This window comes from Saccostrea cucullata, unplaced genomic scaffold (genome assembly GCF_032062105.1).
Source record: "Saccostrea cucullata isolate Sc308-1 unplaced genomic scaffold, CSIRO_AGI_Scuc_v1 ctg721, whole genome shotgun sequence".
NCBI classification, from domain to species: Eukaryota; Metazoa; Mollusca; class Bivalvia; order Ostreida; family Ostreidae; genus Saccostrea; species Saccostrea cuccullata.
The window spans coordinates 59,998-77,359 of NW_026918602.1; the positions used below are offsets into that span (position 1 = coordinate 59,998).

The window sequence follows — 17,362 nt, forward strand, 5'->3', positions numbered from 1 at the left end:
CAAGCACAGAGAGAGAGGGAGTGAGTGCTTTTCATTGTAAAATATCTGCTATATCTTTGTTGCACAAAAGTAAGTCTTCCATCTTTTTTTTACTCAAAATCTTTGAAAATCCATAAGATATCTCACAAAAAATTCCACAAAATTTTAAAAGTCTTTTACCAATTTAACATATTTAAAATTTTCTACTAATATTTCAGTGGCTTTAATACCCCCTCCTCCTTTTCCAACTCATCAGGAACCACAAACTGTACAATCTGAGGCCATGAAGTTTGAAAAGTTTGCATAAATTTTATTTTGTAATTTATTTAATGAAAATTAAGAACAATCAAACTCCTTAAACAATTAATGGAAAAAAATATATGTTCATAAATGCCTTTAAAATTAAATTCTTTTGGAGTATCTAAAGTATTCCCTCTTTTTTCAGCATTGATAACCTTGATAAGGCGGCATGTAAGGAGGCTATGTTCGACTATGCTGCTGAAAGCTGTTGTTATGAATCCAACGCAGTAAAAGAAATGACCATCACAAACATTAATGGTTTAACTGCTTATCATGTAAGGACATATATGTCATATATTTTCTAAATCTTTATGTAAAGTAGGTTTGAATAATAGTTGTTAAGATATAATTGTATCAAGAGTTACAAATACAATATATGCTTTTTCAGTATACATTAGAAACTTTTACTGAAACTCGGAAAACGGAATCCAAGCGTGTGCCGCACCGTGGAGGCCGAATTGATGGACCCGAAAACGGCCCTTCGCTCTCACCATGGGATGTGCTTTGTAAGGCAGACAAAACATTCCATAATGAAGAAAAGAAAATGAAAATTCCTCATACAGAATATGTCCGAGTAAGTTTTCTCAGCATTCAAGGAAATTATGAAATTAAGCTTATAATTTTTAAAACATAAATAACAAATTTAGAAGAATTTTAGGTAAAAATAACTATCCGTAGGAAAAAAATTGTATTGCACTTTTTTACGTTGTGACCAAAGAAACAGCGTCTTAATTAGTTGTAGAATCCTTTAACAATCTTTCTATTAAAAAATCCTCCCTTTTCTTATAGCCATGCAACAGATGTATGGGACTTGGTAATATCCAGTGTTTGGGATGTCGGGGTTCTGGTATGGAGGACTGTTCTTGCCGTAAATGGTCAAACAATCGGGAAACCGACAGACTATTGGGAAGCAATGCTAGAGACAATTGTCCTTCATGTCATTTACGAATCTCCAAGTAGGGAGGATAATTTTGTGTTAAATTATGTTCATAGCATTGTAATAACATTAGAGAGAGAGAGAGAGAGAGAGAGAGAGAGAGAGAGAGAGAGAGAGAGAGAGAGAGAGAGAGAGAGAGAGAGAGAGACAGAGAGAGAGAGAGAGAGAGAGAGAGAGAGAATTAAAATGTATGTATTATTGGATCAGAATAGTACATGACGCTTAAAAAGACCCCTTTCAGATGGGGATGAGCTCTCGATTCATTTTTCATGTTTTTTGCTACTATTTATTTTAGATGTGGTAAATGTTCCGGTAAGGGCAGAGCATCATGTACTGAATGTGAAGGATCCGGAAACCTAAAGACATACACGGAACTCACGGTCAAATTGTAAGTGTTTTGAATGTTTCCTTAGTACCATTAAACGTGTAGATAACGAGAAAATTATTTAATCTCATAAGTCCACAGAAGCAATACAAATTGGAAGCAGATCAGAGACTTCTAAAACATTAGGTGGGATGGTGCACAATTTTTTTAATTAAGAAAAATCTAAGAAAAAAACCTTTTTTTTCAGAATAAGCATCATTTGTTATATATTCATTCTCATGTGATAACTTAAATGATGTTTTCCAGAGTAAGAGTTGAAATGTTATAAGCATTTGTATTGATTATAAATGTTTATTTTTTTAAGTAAGTGGTAAATTTTAACCTAAAAGAAAGGAGAAGATAGGTTAATACCCCTTTCAGGCCTCTGATTTGGGGTGTCTTTTAGAATGATGAAACAGTTTTTAAATAAAAACCTGTTATCAGCCCTGCTACAAAATGAGTATTGGAATACAAATAGGTCACAAAGGGATAAGAAAATATGCCCATTTTCGAATTTTCACATTTTTATGCAAATTTTCATGGATTTTACAGGACATGTTGTTTCAGAAAAATAGAACACAAACTTGCCTTTCTACCAAATTTATGTATTTCATACACTAGTATCAGATGCATTTTATGTATAAAAATCTCAGATAGGCAAGCTTGTGCTCTATATTTGCCAAAGAGAAAAGTATCTCAAGTATGACGAAATTCACAACAAAACTGAGAAAATTCGAGAAAATTTCCTACTTCTGCACCCTCTTGTGGCCACCATGCAAGATTTGAATCAAAATTAGTGCTGGTTTTAAAACAAACATCATTTTATGCTCTTAACTACAGTCAATCACAATTTTAACATTGTGCTGGTTTTTACATCAAATAACAAATGGATAAGTATCCAGGATAGTCCGTTACCATACCTTGTCCTTTTATATTTAATTTTAAGGAATATACATCGTACAATTATCATTAGTTTTGTAAATTCATGAGGCGCTGTAATTTTGTTAATCTCCATGATATATACAAATACTTCTTGGCATATGTACATTTGTACTTTGATAATTAGGCTGTTTTTGGAGAACGGAAATACTCAATTAAGGACAAAGACCAGCAGGGTTGTATTATTATATTGTAAACTCTTATGCCCGATTCTTTGCATGGAACGATAGAAAAATAAATCTTTATTAAAAAAAATAGATATTTTTTAAACTAAATTTTAGAATCACCAATTGTGTCGTTAAGAAGTTTGTCTTGAATTATGCAAAAATTCAGAATTTTATTCATTTATTATCTACATGTACAATTGTATTTACATTTTACTTTGCATTGTGCATGAGATTAAAACACCTTTTTATCAGATCTTGTACTAGAAATACAAAAGGGACACAAAAATATGTTTTAACCCACGAGCCAGCTTCACTGAAATGTTTTTATATAAGATGATATCCAAAAAGTATGTACAAATATCTAACTGATTAATTTTTCAGCACCAATCATATGAGTGATTACGTATATCAGAAGTCTGATTTGCCAGGTCACTTAATGAGAGAAGTAACCGGCAAAGTGGTGTTTGAGCAAGATTTAGACCAGGTTATAGAATATCTTATAAACCAAATTCCAAAGCTAATTTGGTTAACATTTAATATCTTAAATATCTTTTCGAGAGCATGGTGATATTCTTTGGGGTTAACGACCTTTGAATTTCAATTTTAGGTATTTCCAATAACATCATACCCGATACCTGAGATTAATAATAATTCAATTAGAATCGTCAACGAACATAAAAAGGGTTTCCCCACTGAAAGAATAGTTAGACAGGTATTCATAACATTTTTACTTCATGATAATGAGCAAAAATTTAATGTAATATATAGCAGAATTGATCTAAAACTTTTGCATTAAAAAGTTTCTACATGTTGTCCTCGATTCAATATTTAGATATATTGACGGTGTTTTATCAATTAAAAAAAAATCATGTCCATTTGTAAGTTGATTCGACTTATCACTTTGAATTTGAGTGAAATACAAGACAGAATCTGACACATCCGTTTCATATCTAGATACCATACTTCAGAAAGACAATATTTAATGGCAAGCTAACAGCTAAACGTAATGATACATGCATATTCTGTGGTCTATACAATGACATTGTTAGCAAATACAATCTATTGTCATAGTTTTGCAAATCCACAACTATTTTTAAAAGATGAAAAGTAGGAAAATTACCTAGAGTGAGATCAAAACACAGACCGAATTAATTTTTCTATCAAACTGTTTCAGAGACAACGTTTGCATGCGGTTCCTGTTACTGTGGTCCACTTTACTTTGAGAGATACACGTTCTCGTTACTGGATCTATGGGACAGAAAGGAAAGTGTATGCTCCTAATTTCCCCCATCAGTGTTGCTGTAGTTGTGACATTCTGTAAAAACACGGAAAATCTTTGTTAGCCTCAACTAGAATGACCTGAATATTTGCAACACTGTAAAAAAAAATCTTTGCTAATGATATTTATGTACATGAGCTATATTTGTTGTCAATATGGTGTGTGTTGTATTTTCATTAAATTTCATTGTTTATAGCTTTATGTAAAACAAAGTGTGTTTGTGTTGGTGTTTATTCAAAAAATTTTAACTTTTTCATTAAATTTTTATATCCAAGTTTGAAGTTTACTTTTCTTTTGCAATCCCTTCATGTATATACTTAATCAAATCTAACAATTGTAAATTTTCTCAGACCCCTCGGAGAAAAAAAATCTTATATATATCAAATGTCAATCTAATGTGATATTTTACTTTTATTCTTTATTGATCTTAATAGATCATTGTAGATAAATAATAACCCCTCTTCTAGTGTGAGACCATAAAATGAAATCAAAGGGACTGCTTTGGGGATCTAATAATGAAGAATAGCACTATCATTATAGTGACTCGGGTATTCCGGCTTATTCTCACAAGTTTTAATGTTACATAATTCCAAAAGGTCATAACTCTTTGGAGAGCATTGTGATATTGCCATTACGTATTGTATAACAATTTAAAGTTTACTTGCGTATAGCATTGGTATAGATGATAACAACTGATTAACCACAGAAAATCAGTGGCGTGTCCTTACAATTGCCCATGTTTTAAATGTTAAAGGAGTTGTGTATTGGCAATGAAAATATCCGGAATTTTTTAAAAACTTGTGTGTGATGGACCTGGTATTTTCGTTTTGAATTTGACCAGAAATACAATGTGGTCATCATGTAAGACATCAATTATGTGTTGGACACTACTGATGAACTAAAATATTGATATATTGTCTGATCTTTGTTTAAAAAGTTGAGGATTAAAACCATTCCCCCTATGTTTGTCTAGAGAAAATCCGAAGATATATTCTTTCTTGTCCAGGTAACAATTAAGATATATATATTTTTTTATACAGTAACTGAAACGAATGTTCTTAACATTTCTAAAAGACTTAATGTCTTATGATAGATCATAAAATATATATTTCGGCACTGAAAAAAAAGTGTTATTTCATGCTTGGTTCTAATTCTCATATCACTTAGATATCATGATATATCAGATATTAATTTAAACCCGTATCGTTTTCAGTAAAAGCCATGCCTCCTTCACGTCCCCTTACCCCACCACCGGAAGATCCACGCCCAACAGAGTCGACAGAGTATACACTATGTTTATCTGTTTTAATTCTTTATACATTAAATTGAAGAAATTGTATTCAACATAATAAAATCAGGTCTAATTTTAATTATTTTTCGAGTCAAATTCAGATTTTTATAATACATAGAAAAAATTTACTGAAAACTTCTTTAAGATAAATTAAAACAGTCTTTTCATAAGTTAGTCCTATATTTGATATTCCCTTAATCTTATTGTTTTGGCAGCATTGCTAATCTTACTGAAGAGGACTGCAGACAAGCTTTGGTTGATTTCGCCTCCAAGACCTGTTGTTATAGTTCAAAACCAGCCAGAGATATGACCATCACTCATCACAGTGGCCATACTGCCTTTTGTGTATGTAATCTGTTCATCTGCTTTCTCTGCTATGTATGAATTTTGATACCCTTGCATCCCTAACATTTTTGATGGCTTTTTATTATTTTATAGTATAGCTTAGAAACTTTTACTGAAGATAGAACAACGAAAACAAAGCGCGTACCCTATAAAGGTGGTCCTGTAAATGATTCTTCGACCCAATCTAATGATATAAACTGTGGAGAAAACAGCATGTTTGAAAACCATACCATGACAATAGAAGTTCCTCAATCAGCAAAAATACAGGTAAGCTGTTACATTTCTTTTTTTCCTGAATAAAACATTTAAAAGTGTTATCTATATTCATGGGAGAATGGCAATATTGATACATAAATAAAGTGGAATTTTAAAAATTATTACAGTCATGTCAGGATTGCTTATCAAGAGGGTATTTCAACTGTTCAGAATGTGGAGGTGGCGGTACAAAGATGTGTATCTTTTGTGCAGGCACGGGTTACATGAAAGCTTCTGACTTTCTAGTGGGTCGGACCTACGAGGACATATGTGGGTGGTGTAGAGGCTTTAAAACAGGAAGGTATTATTCTGATTTGTTCTCTCCCTCGCTCTCTCTCTCTCTCTCTCTCTCTCTGAGATTTCAATGCAATTTATGTAAAGCTTTATGGATGTGTTCTTTTATGTTTTGATTGAAATTTGTACAGATGTGAAGTATGTTTGGGCACAGGGAAAAAAATCTGTACCGAATGTGAGGGTTACAAAGAAATAAAAACATATACAGAGATGACCATTATATTGTAAGCATCTGCAGTGTTTTACAGAGATAAGTGATAGATTTATGTATATAGCGTATACGCATTATTGAATTCAGTTGGTGCTTCTTTGTAATTACTGATACTAATTTCATCAAATCGAACAATAAAGTTATAATTATTGATATTTCAAAGTTTTTCTTGGTGATTTATTAAGATCACAACAAATGTAAAAAGAAATAAAGACAATTTATAGATAAAAAAAATTTGATTAAGTTTTCTTTAAAAAAAATTTCAGCCATCAAAATTAGCTAGTTCATCAAAACTTTGAGAGGATTGTTCATTTAAGAGACAATTTTTAAAACAAATCTTAATTTTTAATTACTTTTCTAGATTAAAAAAAGTATAAATACCGTATGTTTTCCCTTCCTTGTAGTAAAAATCATATTTCCAGACACGTAATAGACTGCTCGGATATGCCACGGCACTTATTGAAAAAAGTAAATGGAAATTTACAGATCCACGAAGTTCAAGATCAGGTAAAATGGGCCTGTCTTTTGCCTTAAAAATAATTCATTAATAAGCCAAGAAGTCTCAAAGCATGGGGATATTTAACAGATTTTTCTAACTATACATGTAGCATATATTGTGAAGAGCATCCGATTATTAAGAAAAGATTAAATAATAATAATATTTTAAAAAGTTAATAAAAAACATCAATTTTTCTGAAGTATCATACGCCGCTACACTGTAGTGTACATGTAAGTGCCATCAAAAAGAGTTATTATACATTATAATTAATTTCTGATCATGATCATCTAATTCCGCTTAATTACCTTGGATGTTAATAAATTTTTGTCGTAAAGTTAGAGTTCATGTTGAGTCATTTCTCACTTTAATTGAAGGGGGATTCAAATTACAGTTATTGTATAAAAGTTACAGGGAAAGCATCCTCAATTATAATTTGTGAAGAGATAGATAAATAAATTAATGCGATGAGATCTTAATAGGAAAAAAGATATAATGTACACTGTATATACATGTACAGTATTTTAATTCAAGGTATATCCAATATCATCATATCCAGTCCACGAAGTCAATACTATTTCCACCAGACTCGTTAACGAGCATATAGAAGCCTTCCCCAATGGAAACATTCTAAAGCAGGTACAGAGTATCCATGATAAATTGCTTGACGTCTAGTTAGTAATGGTTAAATCGACAGATTTTTTAAATTTATCTTCAAAGCACTATGGCGATTACAATTTGAAACTTTTAAATTTGCTGTGGACAAATCTCTCATAGATATCAGAAAATAACTCTAGACTGAACGAATGATCAGCTTTTAACATAGATAGCATTTGAAAACGTTAAAAATGCTGTTATGATCTTGCGCTTAGGAGACATGTTAATGTACAGAAAATACAAGTTACAAGACTTTGTGTCTTTGTCTAGATAAGGCAAAAAGGGTTTTTTTTCGGGAGAAGGGACACAAAGGCAGCTGCAATTGGCGAGAAACCATAAAAGCCATGCATTTCGGAACTGTTATAATATACATGTATTGGGCAAGAACAAATTAAAGTCCTACAAATATTTTTAATTTATTAATTATGCTTTAAGTTAGTGAAATAAAATTGAAATTAAGTTAATCATTTTTTTCGCATTGTAACAAAAACAATTTATGCGAAAAAACCATGCAAGTGCGCAGAGCTGTTTATTGGCAGTGTAGAAACGAATGTGCATTCTTTTCTTAATTCCTTATTCTTTTAAAACATGTTTTTGCCCTACTACATTTATTTAAAAATAAATGAACAAAATATTACAAAACTTTATAGTTATAGTCTATCGTTGACTCTTCTAACGACATTTCTGTCACTCTTGTAAGTTGTACATTCTAGAAAGAGCCATAAAAAAGTTGTATATTCTGTATAAGTTATTAAATATCATTTTTTAGTATTTCTATTACAGAGACAACGGTTGCAAGCTGTACCTGTGACAGAAGTCCACTATTTATGGGAGAACGAGCAAGCATGCTTCTGGATCTATGGACTGGAACAAGAAGTCTATGCCCCTGACTACCCCACTCAAGGGTGCTGGGGGTGCATTATCTTGTAAAAAGACATGGTGGGTCTGACCTGTCGTCAGATGATGCCCAGTCCTCCATGGCACCTGATCCAACCTCTGATGTTTTAGAGGTCCTTGTTTGCTCTGTTCCTAGTTTCATATTTAACAAAAAAAAATGTAAACGCTTTTTTGACGACTTCCTGTTCAAAACTTAATCAATTTCGTTCACTATTCGTCAAGGTTTTTAATTAATGGGCGCTGGATACTCATTAAAAGACCGAAAATAAGACACTCACAGAATTTAAACTAAACAAAAGAACTTATTTATAAAGACGATAACATGAACTTATATCATCCACAAGTTAAGTTTGAATTTTGATTCACTTGGAACAAAACTGTTCTTATTTGTTTAAATACTTTTTAGCTCACCTGAGCCCAAGGCTCAAGTGAGCTTTTCTGATCAAAATTTGTCCGTCGTCTGTCGTTGTCGTTGGCGTTGTCGTTGTTGGCGTTGTTGTCGTTGTCGTAAACTTTTCACATTTTCATCTTCTTCTCAAGAACCACTGGGCCAATTTCAACCAAACTTGGCACAAAGTATCCTTGGGTAAAGGGGATTCAAGATTGTTCAAATGAAGGGTCACGCCCTCTTCCAAGGGGAGATAATTATGAATTAGTGAAAAATTAATAGCATTTTTAAAAAATCTTCTTCTCAAGAACCACTGGGCCAGGAAAGATGAAACTCATGTGGAATCATCTTCAGGTAGTGTAGATTCAAGTTTGTTCAAATCATGACCCCCGGGGCTAGGGTGGGGCCAAAATGGCCGACCCAAGTTTTACATAGGAATATATAGGAAAAATCTTTAAAAATCTTCTTCTCAAGAACCACTTGGCCAGGAAAGATGAAACTCATGTGGAATCATCCTCAGGTAGTGTAGATTCAAGTTTGTTCAAATCATGACCCCCGGGGCCAGGGTGGGGCCAAAATGGCCGACCAAAGTTTTACATAGGAATATAAGGAAAAATCTTTTAAAAATCTTCTTCTCAAGAACCACTGGAATTGGAAAAATGAAACTCATGTGGAATCATCCTCAGGTAGTGTAGATTCAAGTTTGTTCAAATCATGACCCCCGGGGCTAGGGTGGGGCCAAAATGGCCGACCAAAGTTACATAGAAATGTATAGAACAAATCTTTTAAAAATCTTCTTCTCAAGAACCACTGGAATTGGAAAAATGAAACTCATGTGGAATCATCCTCAGGTAGTGTAGATTCAAGTTTGTTCAAATCATGACCCCGGGGCTAGGGTGGGGCCAAAATGGCCGACCAAAGTTACATGGAAATGCATAGAACAAATCTTTTAAAATCTTCTTCTTCTTCTTAAGAACCACTGGGCAAGGAAAGATGAAACTCATGTGGAATCATCCTCAGGTAGTGTGGATTCAAGTTTGTTCAAATCATGACCCCTGTGGCTAGGGTGGGGCCAAAATGGCCGACCAAAGTTTTACATAGGAATATATAGGAAAAATCTTTTAAAAATCTTCTTCTTAAGAATCATTGAGAAAGGAAATATGAAACTTTTTAAATGAAATTATCCTCAGATAGTGTAGATTCAAGTTTGTTCAAATCATGACCCCTGGGGCTAGGGTGGGGCCAAAATGGCTGACCAAAGTTTTACATAGGAATATATAGAAAAATTCTTTAAAAATCTTCTTCTCAAGAACCACTATGCCAGAAAAGATGAAACTCATGTGGAACCATCCTCAGGTATTGTAGATTCAAGTTTGTTTAAATCATGACCCCTGTGGCTAGGATGGGGCCAAAATGGCCGACCAAAGTTTTACATAGGAATATATAGGAAAAACTTTAAAAATCTTCTTCTCAAGAACCTTTGGGCCAGGAAAGACGAAACTTATGTGGAATCATCCTCAGTTAGTGAAGATTCAAGCTTGTTCAAATCATGACCTCTGGGGCTAGTTTTGGGCCCAAAATGGCTGACCAAAGTCGTACATAAGGATATATAGGGGAACCTTTTAAAATCTTCTTTTCAAGTACTTCAAAGCCATGATTAGGGATATTTTTCTATTTATATGGAATCATCCTCAGGTAGTGTAGATTCTACATTGTTCAAATCATGACACCCAGGAGGGTTAAAATTCAAGCCCCCCACCCCCCAGTAAACTTTCAGTTTTGATCTGATATGTGCTTTTTCCTAGTAGATGTGCTCAGGTGAGCGATGTGGCCCTTGGGCCTCTTGTTTGTATTTTCATTTTCTTTTACATTACGAAGCACCTAAAATGACTTAAGCTCATTATTCTCGACCCCAAAGGAATTCAAATTGTTAGATAAAACACAGTTTTTACACTGTATGGAGTTTTAAGTAACAGACATTCAAAATTTTGTTGAAATTTTTGTGATAAAAATTTTGAATAAAAATGGAAGATTTACTTTTGTGCAGAAATGAGGCAGCAGAGATTTACCATGAAAAGCACTCACATTATGCCTTATCCTCGTTGACCAATTAGTAAAATGGATCGAGAGATTTTAGGATCAAGGTTTTTTAAAATAACAAGAGGCCCATGGGCCTTATAAGTCACCTGAGCATTATGCAACAACTTTACAGTGATTGAATTTGATTCATGTTTTAAGCCAGATGCTATGGCATTCACAATTTTGAAAGAGGCACCATTGATCATCATAACAATACACTTAGCAGTTGCTTAGTTTGTTTACTTAATACCCATATGCAGGGTAAGGGAACAAAAAATGCATTTCAACTAATCAGTAATATTCAGCAATAATCAGTAGTGCCCCTACCACACATGAACCCCTGACCCTTAGGCCTTGATATCTGATTAATACCAAGGAGCAGATTTAAAACCATTCATTCACTTTCAGTATATAAGTACAGCCCCCCCCCCTTCTATGGTACCCCTGACCCTGGGGCCTTGAAATTCACAATTCTGGAAGATATGGGCCCTTGTCCAGCATAACTATATAGGTAGTTCATCTGCTTAATACCCTGGAGCAGAGAAGAAAATTTTCAAAGATTTAATGTATTTTCACTATATAATCAATAGAGCCCCGCCCTAACACTAGAACCCCTGACCCTGGGGCTATAAAATTCACAATTTTGGAAGAGGCATTCTTGCTCAGTATAACTATGTACTTAGTTAGTTTATTTAATTCCTAGGAGCAGAGATGAAGATTTTCAAAGAATTCATGTACATGTATTTTCGATCACTATATAATCAATACGTCCCATCCTAACACCAGAACCCCTGACCCTGGGGCCATAAAATTCATTATTTTGGCAGAGGCACTTTTGCTCATCATAACTATGCACTTAGTTAGTTTATTTAATACCCAGGAGAAGAAAAGATGATTTTCAAAGAATTCATGTATTTTCACTATATAATCAATAGAGCCCCGCCCTAACACCAGAACCCCTGATCCTGGGGTTATAAAATTCACAATTTTGGTAGAGGCACTCTTGCTCATCATAACTATGCACTTAGATAGTTTATTTAATACCCAGGAGAAGAAAATAAGGTTTTCAAAGAATTCATGTATTTTCACTATATAATCAATAGAGCCCCGCCCTAACACCAGAACCCCTGACCCTGGGGCCAAACAAATTCACAACTTTGGTAGAGGCACTCTTGCTCATCATAACTATGCACTTAGTTAGTCTATTTAATACCCAGGAGCAGAGAAGAAGATTTTCAGAGAATTCATGTATTTTCACTATATAATCTATAGAGCCCCGCCCTAACACTAGAACCCCTGACCCTGGGGCCATAAAATTTACAATTTTGGTAGAGGCACTCTTGCTCATCATAACTATGTACTTAGTTGGTTTATTTAATACCCAGGAGCATGAGAATTCATGTATTTTCACTATATAATCTATAGAGCCCCGCCCTAACACCAGAACCCCTGACCCTGGGGTTATAAAATTCACAATTTTGGTAGAGGCACTCTTGCTCATCATAACTATGCACTTAGTTAGTTTATTTAATACCCAGGAGCAGAGAAGAAGATTTTCAAAGAATTCATGTATTTTCACTATATAATCAATAGAGCCCCGCCCTAAACACCAGAACCCCTGACCCTGGGGCCATAAAATTCACAATTTTGGTAGTGACATTCTTGCTCATCATAACTATGTGCTTAGTTGGTTTATTTAATACCCAGGAGCAGAGCAGATTTTCAAAAAAATAATGCATTTTCACTACCTACTTATTTAGCCCCGCCCTAGCACTAGAACCCCTGACCCCAGGGCCATGAATTTCACAATTTTGGTAGAGGACTCATTGCTAATTACAATCATGCAAACAGTTTGACTGCTTGATGTCCAGGAGTAAAGAAGAAGATTTTTAAAGATTGCATTAATTTTAGTGGTTTTGGCCCCACCCCTCAGGTCCCATGGGGGCAGGGATCATGAAATTCACAATTTTTGTTCCCCTTCACCCATAGATGCTTCAGGCCAAATTTGGTTGAAATTGGTTCAGTGGTTGCAGAGAAGAAGCTAAAAATGTTCAAATGTTAACGCACAACGCACAACGCACGACGCACGACGACGGACGAAAACAGAAAGCAATAGGTCATCTGAGTTTACTCAGGTGACCTAATAAAAACCATCATTTTTAGATCCTTTATTTTCCCTAAGGAAAGAGGAGGGTAAGAGTATATCGCGAATCACCTTGCAAAAGATTTGGCTACTGCATCAAATGTAAAAGGAGTCTTGGGAATCGTTTTTATTTGTTTGCTAACTTTGTAAAATTACCTTTTTCGACTCCTGGTTGGACCAGCAGGATATGCAAATGGAAACTCTATTATCTTAACGCAGTTCTACAAAACAGTTACAATTCAAAACATCATGCAACAGATGAGAAAACGACTGTTTAGATATAGTTCCAGAAGTTCTAAGAACAAATGATAAAAAAAACCTTTCTGAACCCTATTTGACCACAATGTTGAAAATAAAATTCAGAAATCTTATTGCTCATATGCAGGACGCCCCCATCTTTTTCCAAAAGGTATAGCTGTCTATATATGTCTGCTGCCTAAAACATAAGAAGAGTTTTGGGAATCAAGGTTGGGTAAGATAAAAATCTTTGTTTTCCGACCTTTATTTTACTTTCAAAATGAAAAATTCAACCCATACGGCTTATCTACAAATTTATAATTACCTTTCAAAATCGATCTTGCTATCGTGTTATGTGTATAAGGAGTTCTCCTTTTGTGAAAATGAAAATTCCGAACCTTTTTGCAAATATAAACAATTTTCTATTTCAATGAGCAAAAACGATTTTTTTTTATGACTTCAATATCTTCGAAGATTTTTAGGATAAAAAAGATATTCTTCCTTTATAAATAAGAGGACCATGGGCCACATCCCTCATCTGACCACTCTGGCAAGGAAAAAAGAGAAAGCAGTATTGAAAAATTAACGGGGGGACTTGAATTTACATTACCTCAGGATTCTTCCGTATCAATATTACTAGCCATGCCTTTGCTGTATTAAGCAGCTGAGTTTAAATAATTTTTTCTATGTATTCTTAAATAAAATTCTGATTGCTTATTGTGGAACCAATCTACCCACCCTAAATTTTGAACAAATTTGAATCTACATTTCGTGGGTTGTTTTGCTGCAAGTTTGGTTAATACCTATAGTGATTCTTGAAAAGAAGTCAAAAATGTGAAAAGTTTATAGAAACAAACGGCAGTCGACACACAGACTCCGGGCACTTTTTGAGCCTTCTCCTTGGGTGACCTATAAATGAATAAGTATAACGCTATATCATTTTCTCAAGGTCCAAAAATCATTTTTCTGAAATGTATACATGTAGATACCGATCGATAGTCCTTAACTTACGTATACAGCAAAATACGCGTCTCTTACCGCTCATTTTGTTAGGTCAAGATGAACTTTCAAATATATGCTCTTTTGTCGAGAAGTTATTTACTACATTGTATCTTAAAAGATCAATCACTTTAAATTTATCTTCAAAGAACACTAATGTATTTCTAATGTGTGAGATGCGACACTTTTATTCCCATTCACTATCATAGATTAAGGAGGAATGCCACACCAACATTTTATTTTATAGATCTCTGAGTTAACCTTTTTAAACAATGGTTTCAGCATTGAAAGGCCGACATTAGCTTTTGATTACTTTATATGAATTTTTTTGTATTTTTTCAAGGAAAATTCAAAAAAATTATTTACATCAAAATTAGATGCTTTCTTGTAAAAAAAATTCTGTAAATGAATGCATCACATGAATACCTCATAAAATATGCAAAGAAAAGCCGTATAGATCTATATTTTTTTTAATTAAAAAATATTTATGAAAATAAAACACATAATTTGTGAATATTTTATAAACTTGTGGTTAAAATCTTCCTAAAGCCGTCACAACTGGGAAGAACATGTTCATTAATCATACTTATAAAGAAATTGAAACGAAATAGCCAAATTTTAGAGAAATTGATTTTTTTTAAATTTTGGCCAATCCCGATCAAAATTAAACCGATCCCAACCATAATTGCACAATTATTGGAAATAAATGACATTTTCCCAAGAACACTAGTCTGATTAGGTGTTTTAAGGGTTAAACATTATTGAACCTCACAATAAAATAGATTTCATTGTAAGTACATGAAGAGACAATAAATTAGCATTGTATTTATTTTATGTTAATTTTGATCGGGGTCAGTTTAATTTTGATCGGGTTAGGTCCAAATATTAAAAAAATAATTTCTCTAAAATTTCTCAATTTCGTTTCAATTTCTTCTTAAAATATGATTAAAAAACATGTTGTCCTTAGTTGTGGCTAGTTTTATGGCGTTTTTAACCATAGATTTAAAAACTGTTCACAAAATAATGTGTTTAATTTTCATAAATAATTTTTTATAAAAAAATATTAAAAAGTCTAATCAGCCTTTCTTTACATATTTATAAAATATTTATATGATGCATTCATTTACAGCAAACTTTTAACTCGAAAACAACTTATTTGGATATAAATATTTTTTTTCATTTTCTTTGAAAAAACAAAAAAATTAATATGAAATAATTAAGAGCTTATATCAGCCTTTCATTGCTGAAACCATTGTTTAAAAAGGATGACTCAAAGATCTATAAAATAAAAGTTTGTGTGACATTCCACCTTAAGGGCCGAAGTGCACTTAATATGCACTTTCTGCAATCAAAAATGTAAGAATGTCCGTAAATATTAAAAAAAAACGATTTGCAGCAGTAATATATGTTCAATGGACATTTCACTTACTGTTACAAGAATCTAAAACTTGCGAAATGAATCCCTAAATGGTGCTAAATTACCATATTTTGGTTAAATTAGATATATCAGGGCATAATTTTTAGTAAGTACAACAGAATAATGTCTTTTTACATTGAAAATTGCAGAGAACCACCTTCAAATTTTGAACTTTTTTCCATACTACACAAAAGAAAGCGTAATTTTTGCCAGAGAACGGCAATTTCTTTTTTATGATAATATTATATTGAAAAAGGGTATTTAAAAAACTTTTTGCATTATTTCAGATTGAAATTATGAAAATGATCCATTTTCTTCTTGATAAATTGATACCTGTAAAATAAGAGCAAATTAATATTTGATGACGTCTCATAATAAATCTTGCACCAAGAGGCTGTGAAAAATCTTTTACTTATAAACATTAAGAAATTACTAAATTCTACATGTACGTATTTGTTTCCTTCACATTCTTATCTTTCTACAAAAAACATTCACGAAACATATAGGGATAAAGAACAGTATTAAAGCTCAAAAGTCCATTCAAATAGTACAAATCAGAAGCAGAGCAAACAAGGACCTTTAAAACATCAGAGGTAGGATCAGGTCCCATGGAGGAGTGACTGCCCCCCCCCCCCCCCGGCCGAACAGTCACACGTACCTGCGGTGTGCTCCTTGTCATGTTCGTGAAATATCAGAAAAATCCGTCGACTTCTGTGGTTTTATCAATTTCGTTGGTCTCAATTTTCGTGGATTTTTTTTTATACAGACGTTTTCGAGGATATGTAATTTCGTGGACAAAATCATTGCTGCCTATATAAATGAATAATACATTTCTTAATTCAATGAACATTGAATTTTGTGGATCTGCTCAACAACGAAATCCTCGAAAATTGGTGATCAACGAATATTGATGAAACCACTGTATTTATTTTGAAAATAATTGCCGAACATTTAGTATAAATGGCGTCATTTAGCATTTGACTTAATGATAGATTGATAGGTTATAACACAAGTGGTATTTATTTTCAACAATATGCCTCACAACGACATATGCAGATTAAATACATGAATGAAAATAACATACCAATAATTATATTAAAAAAAACAACATATTATATGGTGTTGATTCACTAAGTCTGGATAATTTTTTCTTCTTCATTTTTTGGTCCTGTACATACCTTCATAAGAAACTCTAAGAGGTTTTCATTGAAATTTTAGTTTATTATGATGTTCTATAGTAAATATGATATTATTTTAGGTAAACTGCTTTGTTAGGGAATTCTTCCTACTCTGGGTCACCGTCAATAACAATTGCTCATACATATGGGGTTTTTTTTGTTTTGTTTTTCCTTTTTTTAGCTCACCTGAGCCGAAGGCTCAAGTGAGCTTTTCTGATCACATTTTGTCCGTCGTCCGTCTGTCTGTCCGTCCGTCCGTTTGTAAACTTTTCACGGAAATAGGGTGGGGTCACTAAAAAACCTTCTTCTCAAGAACCACTGGGCCAGGAAAGCTGAAACTTATGTGGAAGCATTCTTGGGTAGTGTAGATATTAAATTGTTAAAATCATGACCCAAGGGGGTAGGGCGGGGCCACAATAGGGATTCCAATTTTTACATAGAAATATATAGAACAAATCTTTAAAAATCTTCTCAAGAACCACTGGGCCAGGAAAGCTTAAACTTATGTGG

General features: G+C 33.3%; 2 protein-coding genes across 2 annotated transcripts; both read left to right on the plus strand.

Annotated features, from left to right (window-relative positions):
- The first annotated feature begins 11 nt into the window (after positions 1-11).
- LOC134268418 (protein SSUH2 homolog) lies at positions 12-4,015 on the plus strand. Its single transcript, XM_062750679.1, has 9 exons — positions 12-69; positions 198-276; positions 425-554; positions 668-853; positions 1,069-1,235; positions 1,512-1,604; positions 3,068-3,170; positions 3,294-3,398; positions 3,861-4,015. Coding segments are annotated over exons 1-9 (1,011 nt in total). The 5' UTR covers positions 12-68; the 3' UTR covers positions 4,008-4,015.
- Positions 4,016-4,904: 889 nt separating this feature from the next.
- Positions 4,905-8,445, plus strand: LOC134268428 (protein SSUH2 homolog). Its single transcript, XM_062750690.1, has 9 exons — positions 4,905-4,971; positions 5,179-5,248; positions 5,472-5,601; positions 5,695-5,868; positions 5,985-6,157; positions 6,282-6,374; positions 6,766-6,868; positions 7,392-7,496; positions 8,298-8,445. Exons 2-9 carry the CDS (start codon positions 5,187-5,189, stop codon positions 8,442-8,444), a joined length of 987 nt encoding a protein of 328 aa, XP_062606674.1. The 5' UTR covers positions 4,905-4,971; positions 5,179-5,186; the 3' UTR covers position 8,445.
- Positions 8,446-17,362: the final 8,917 nt, after the last annotated feature.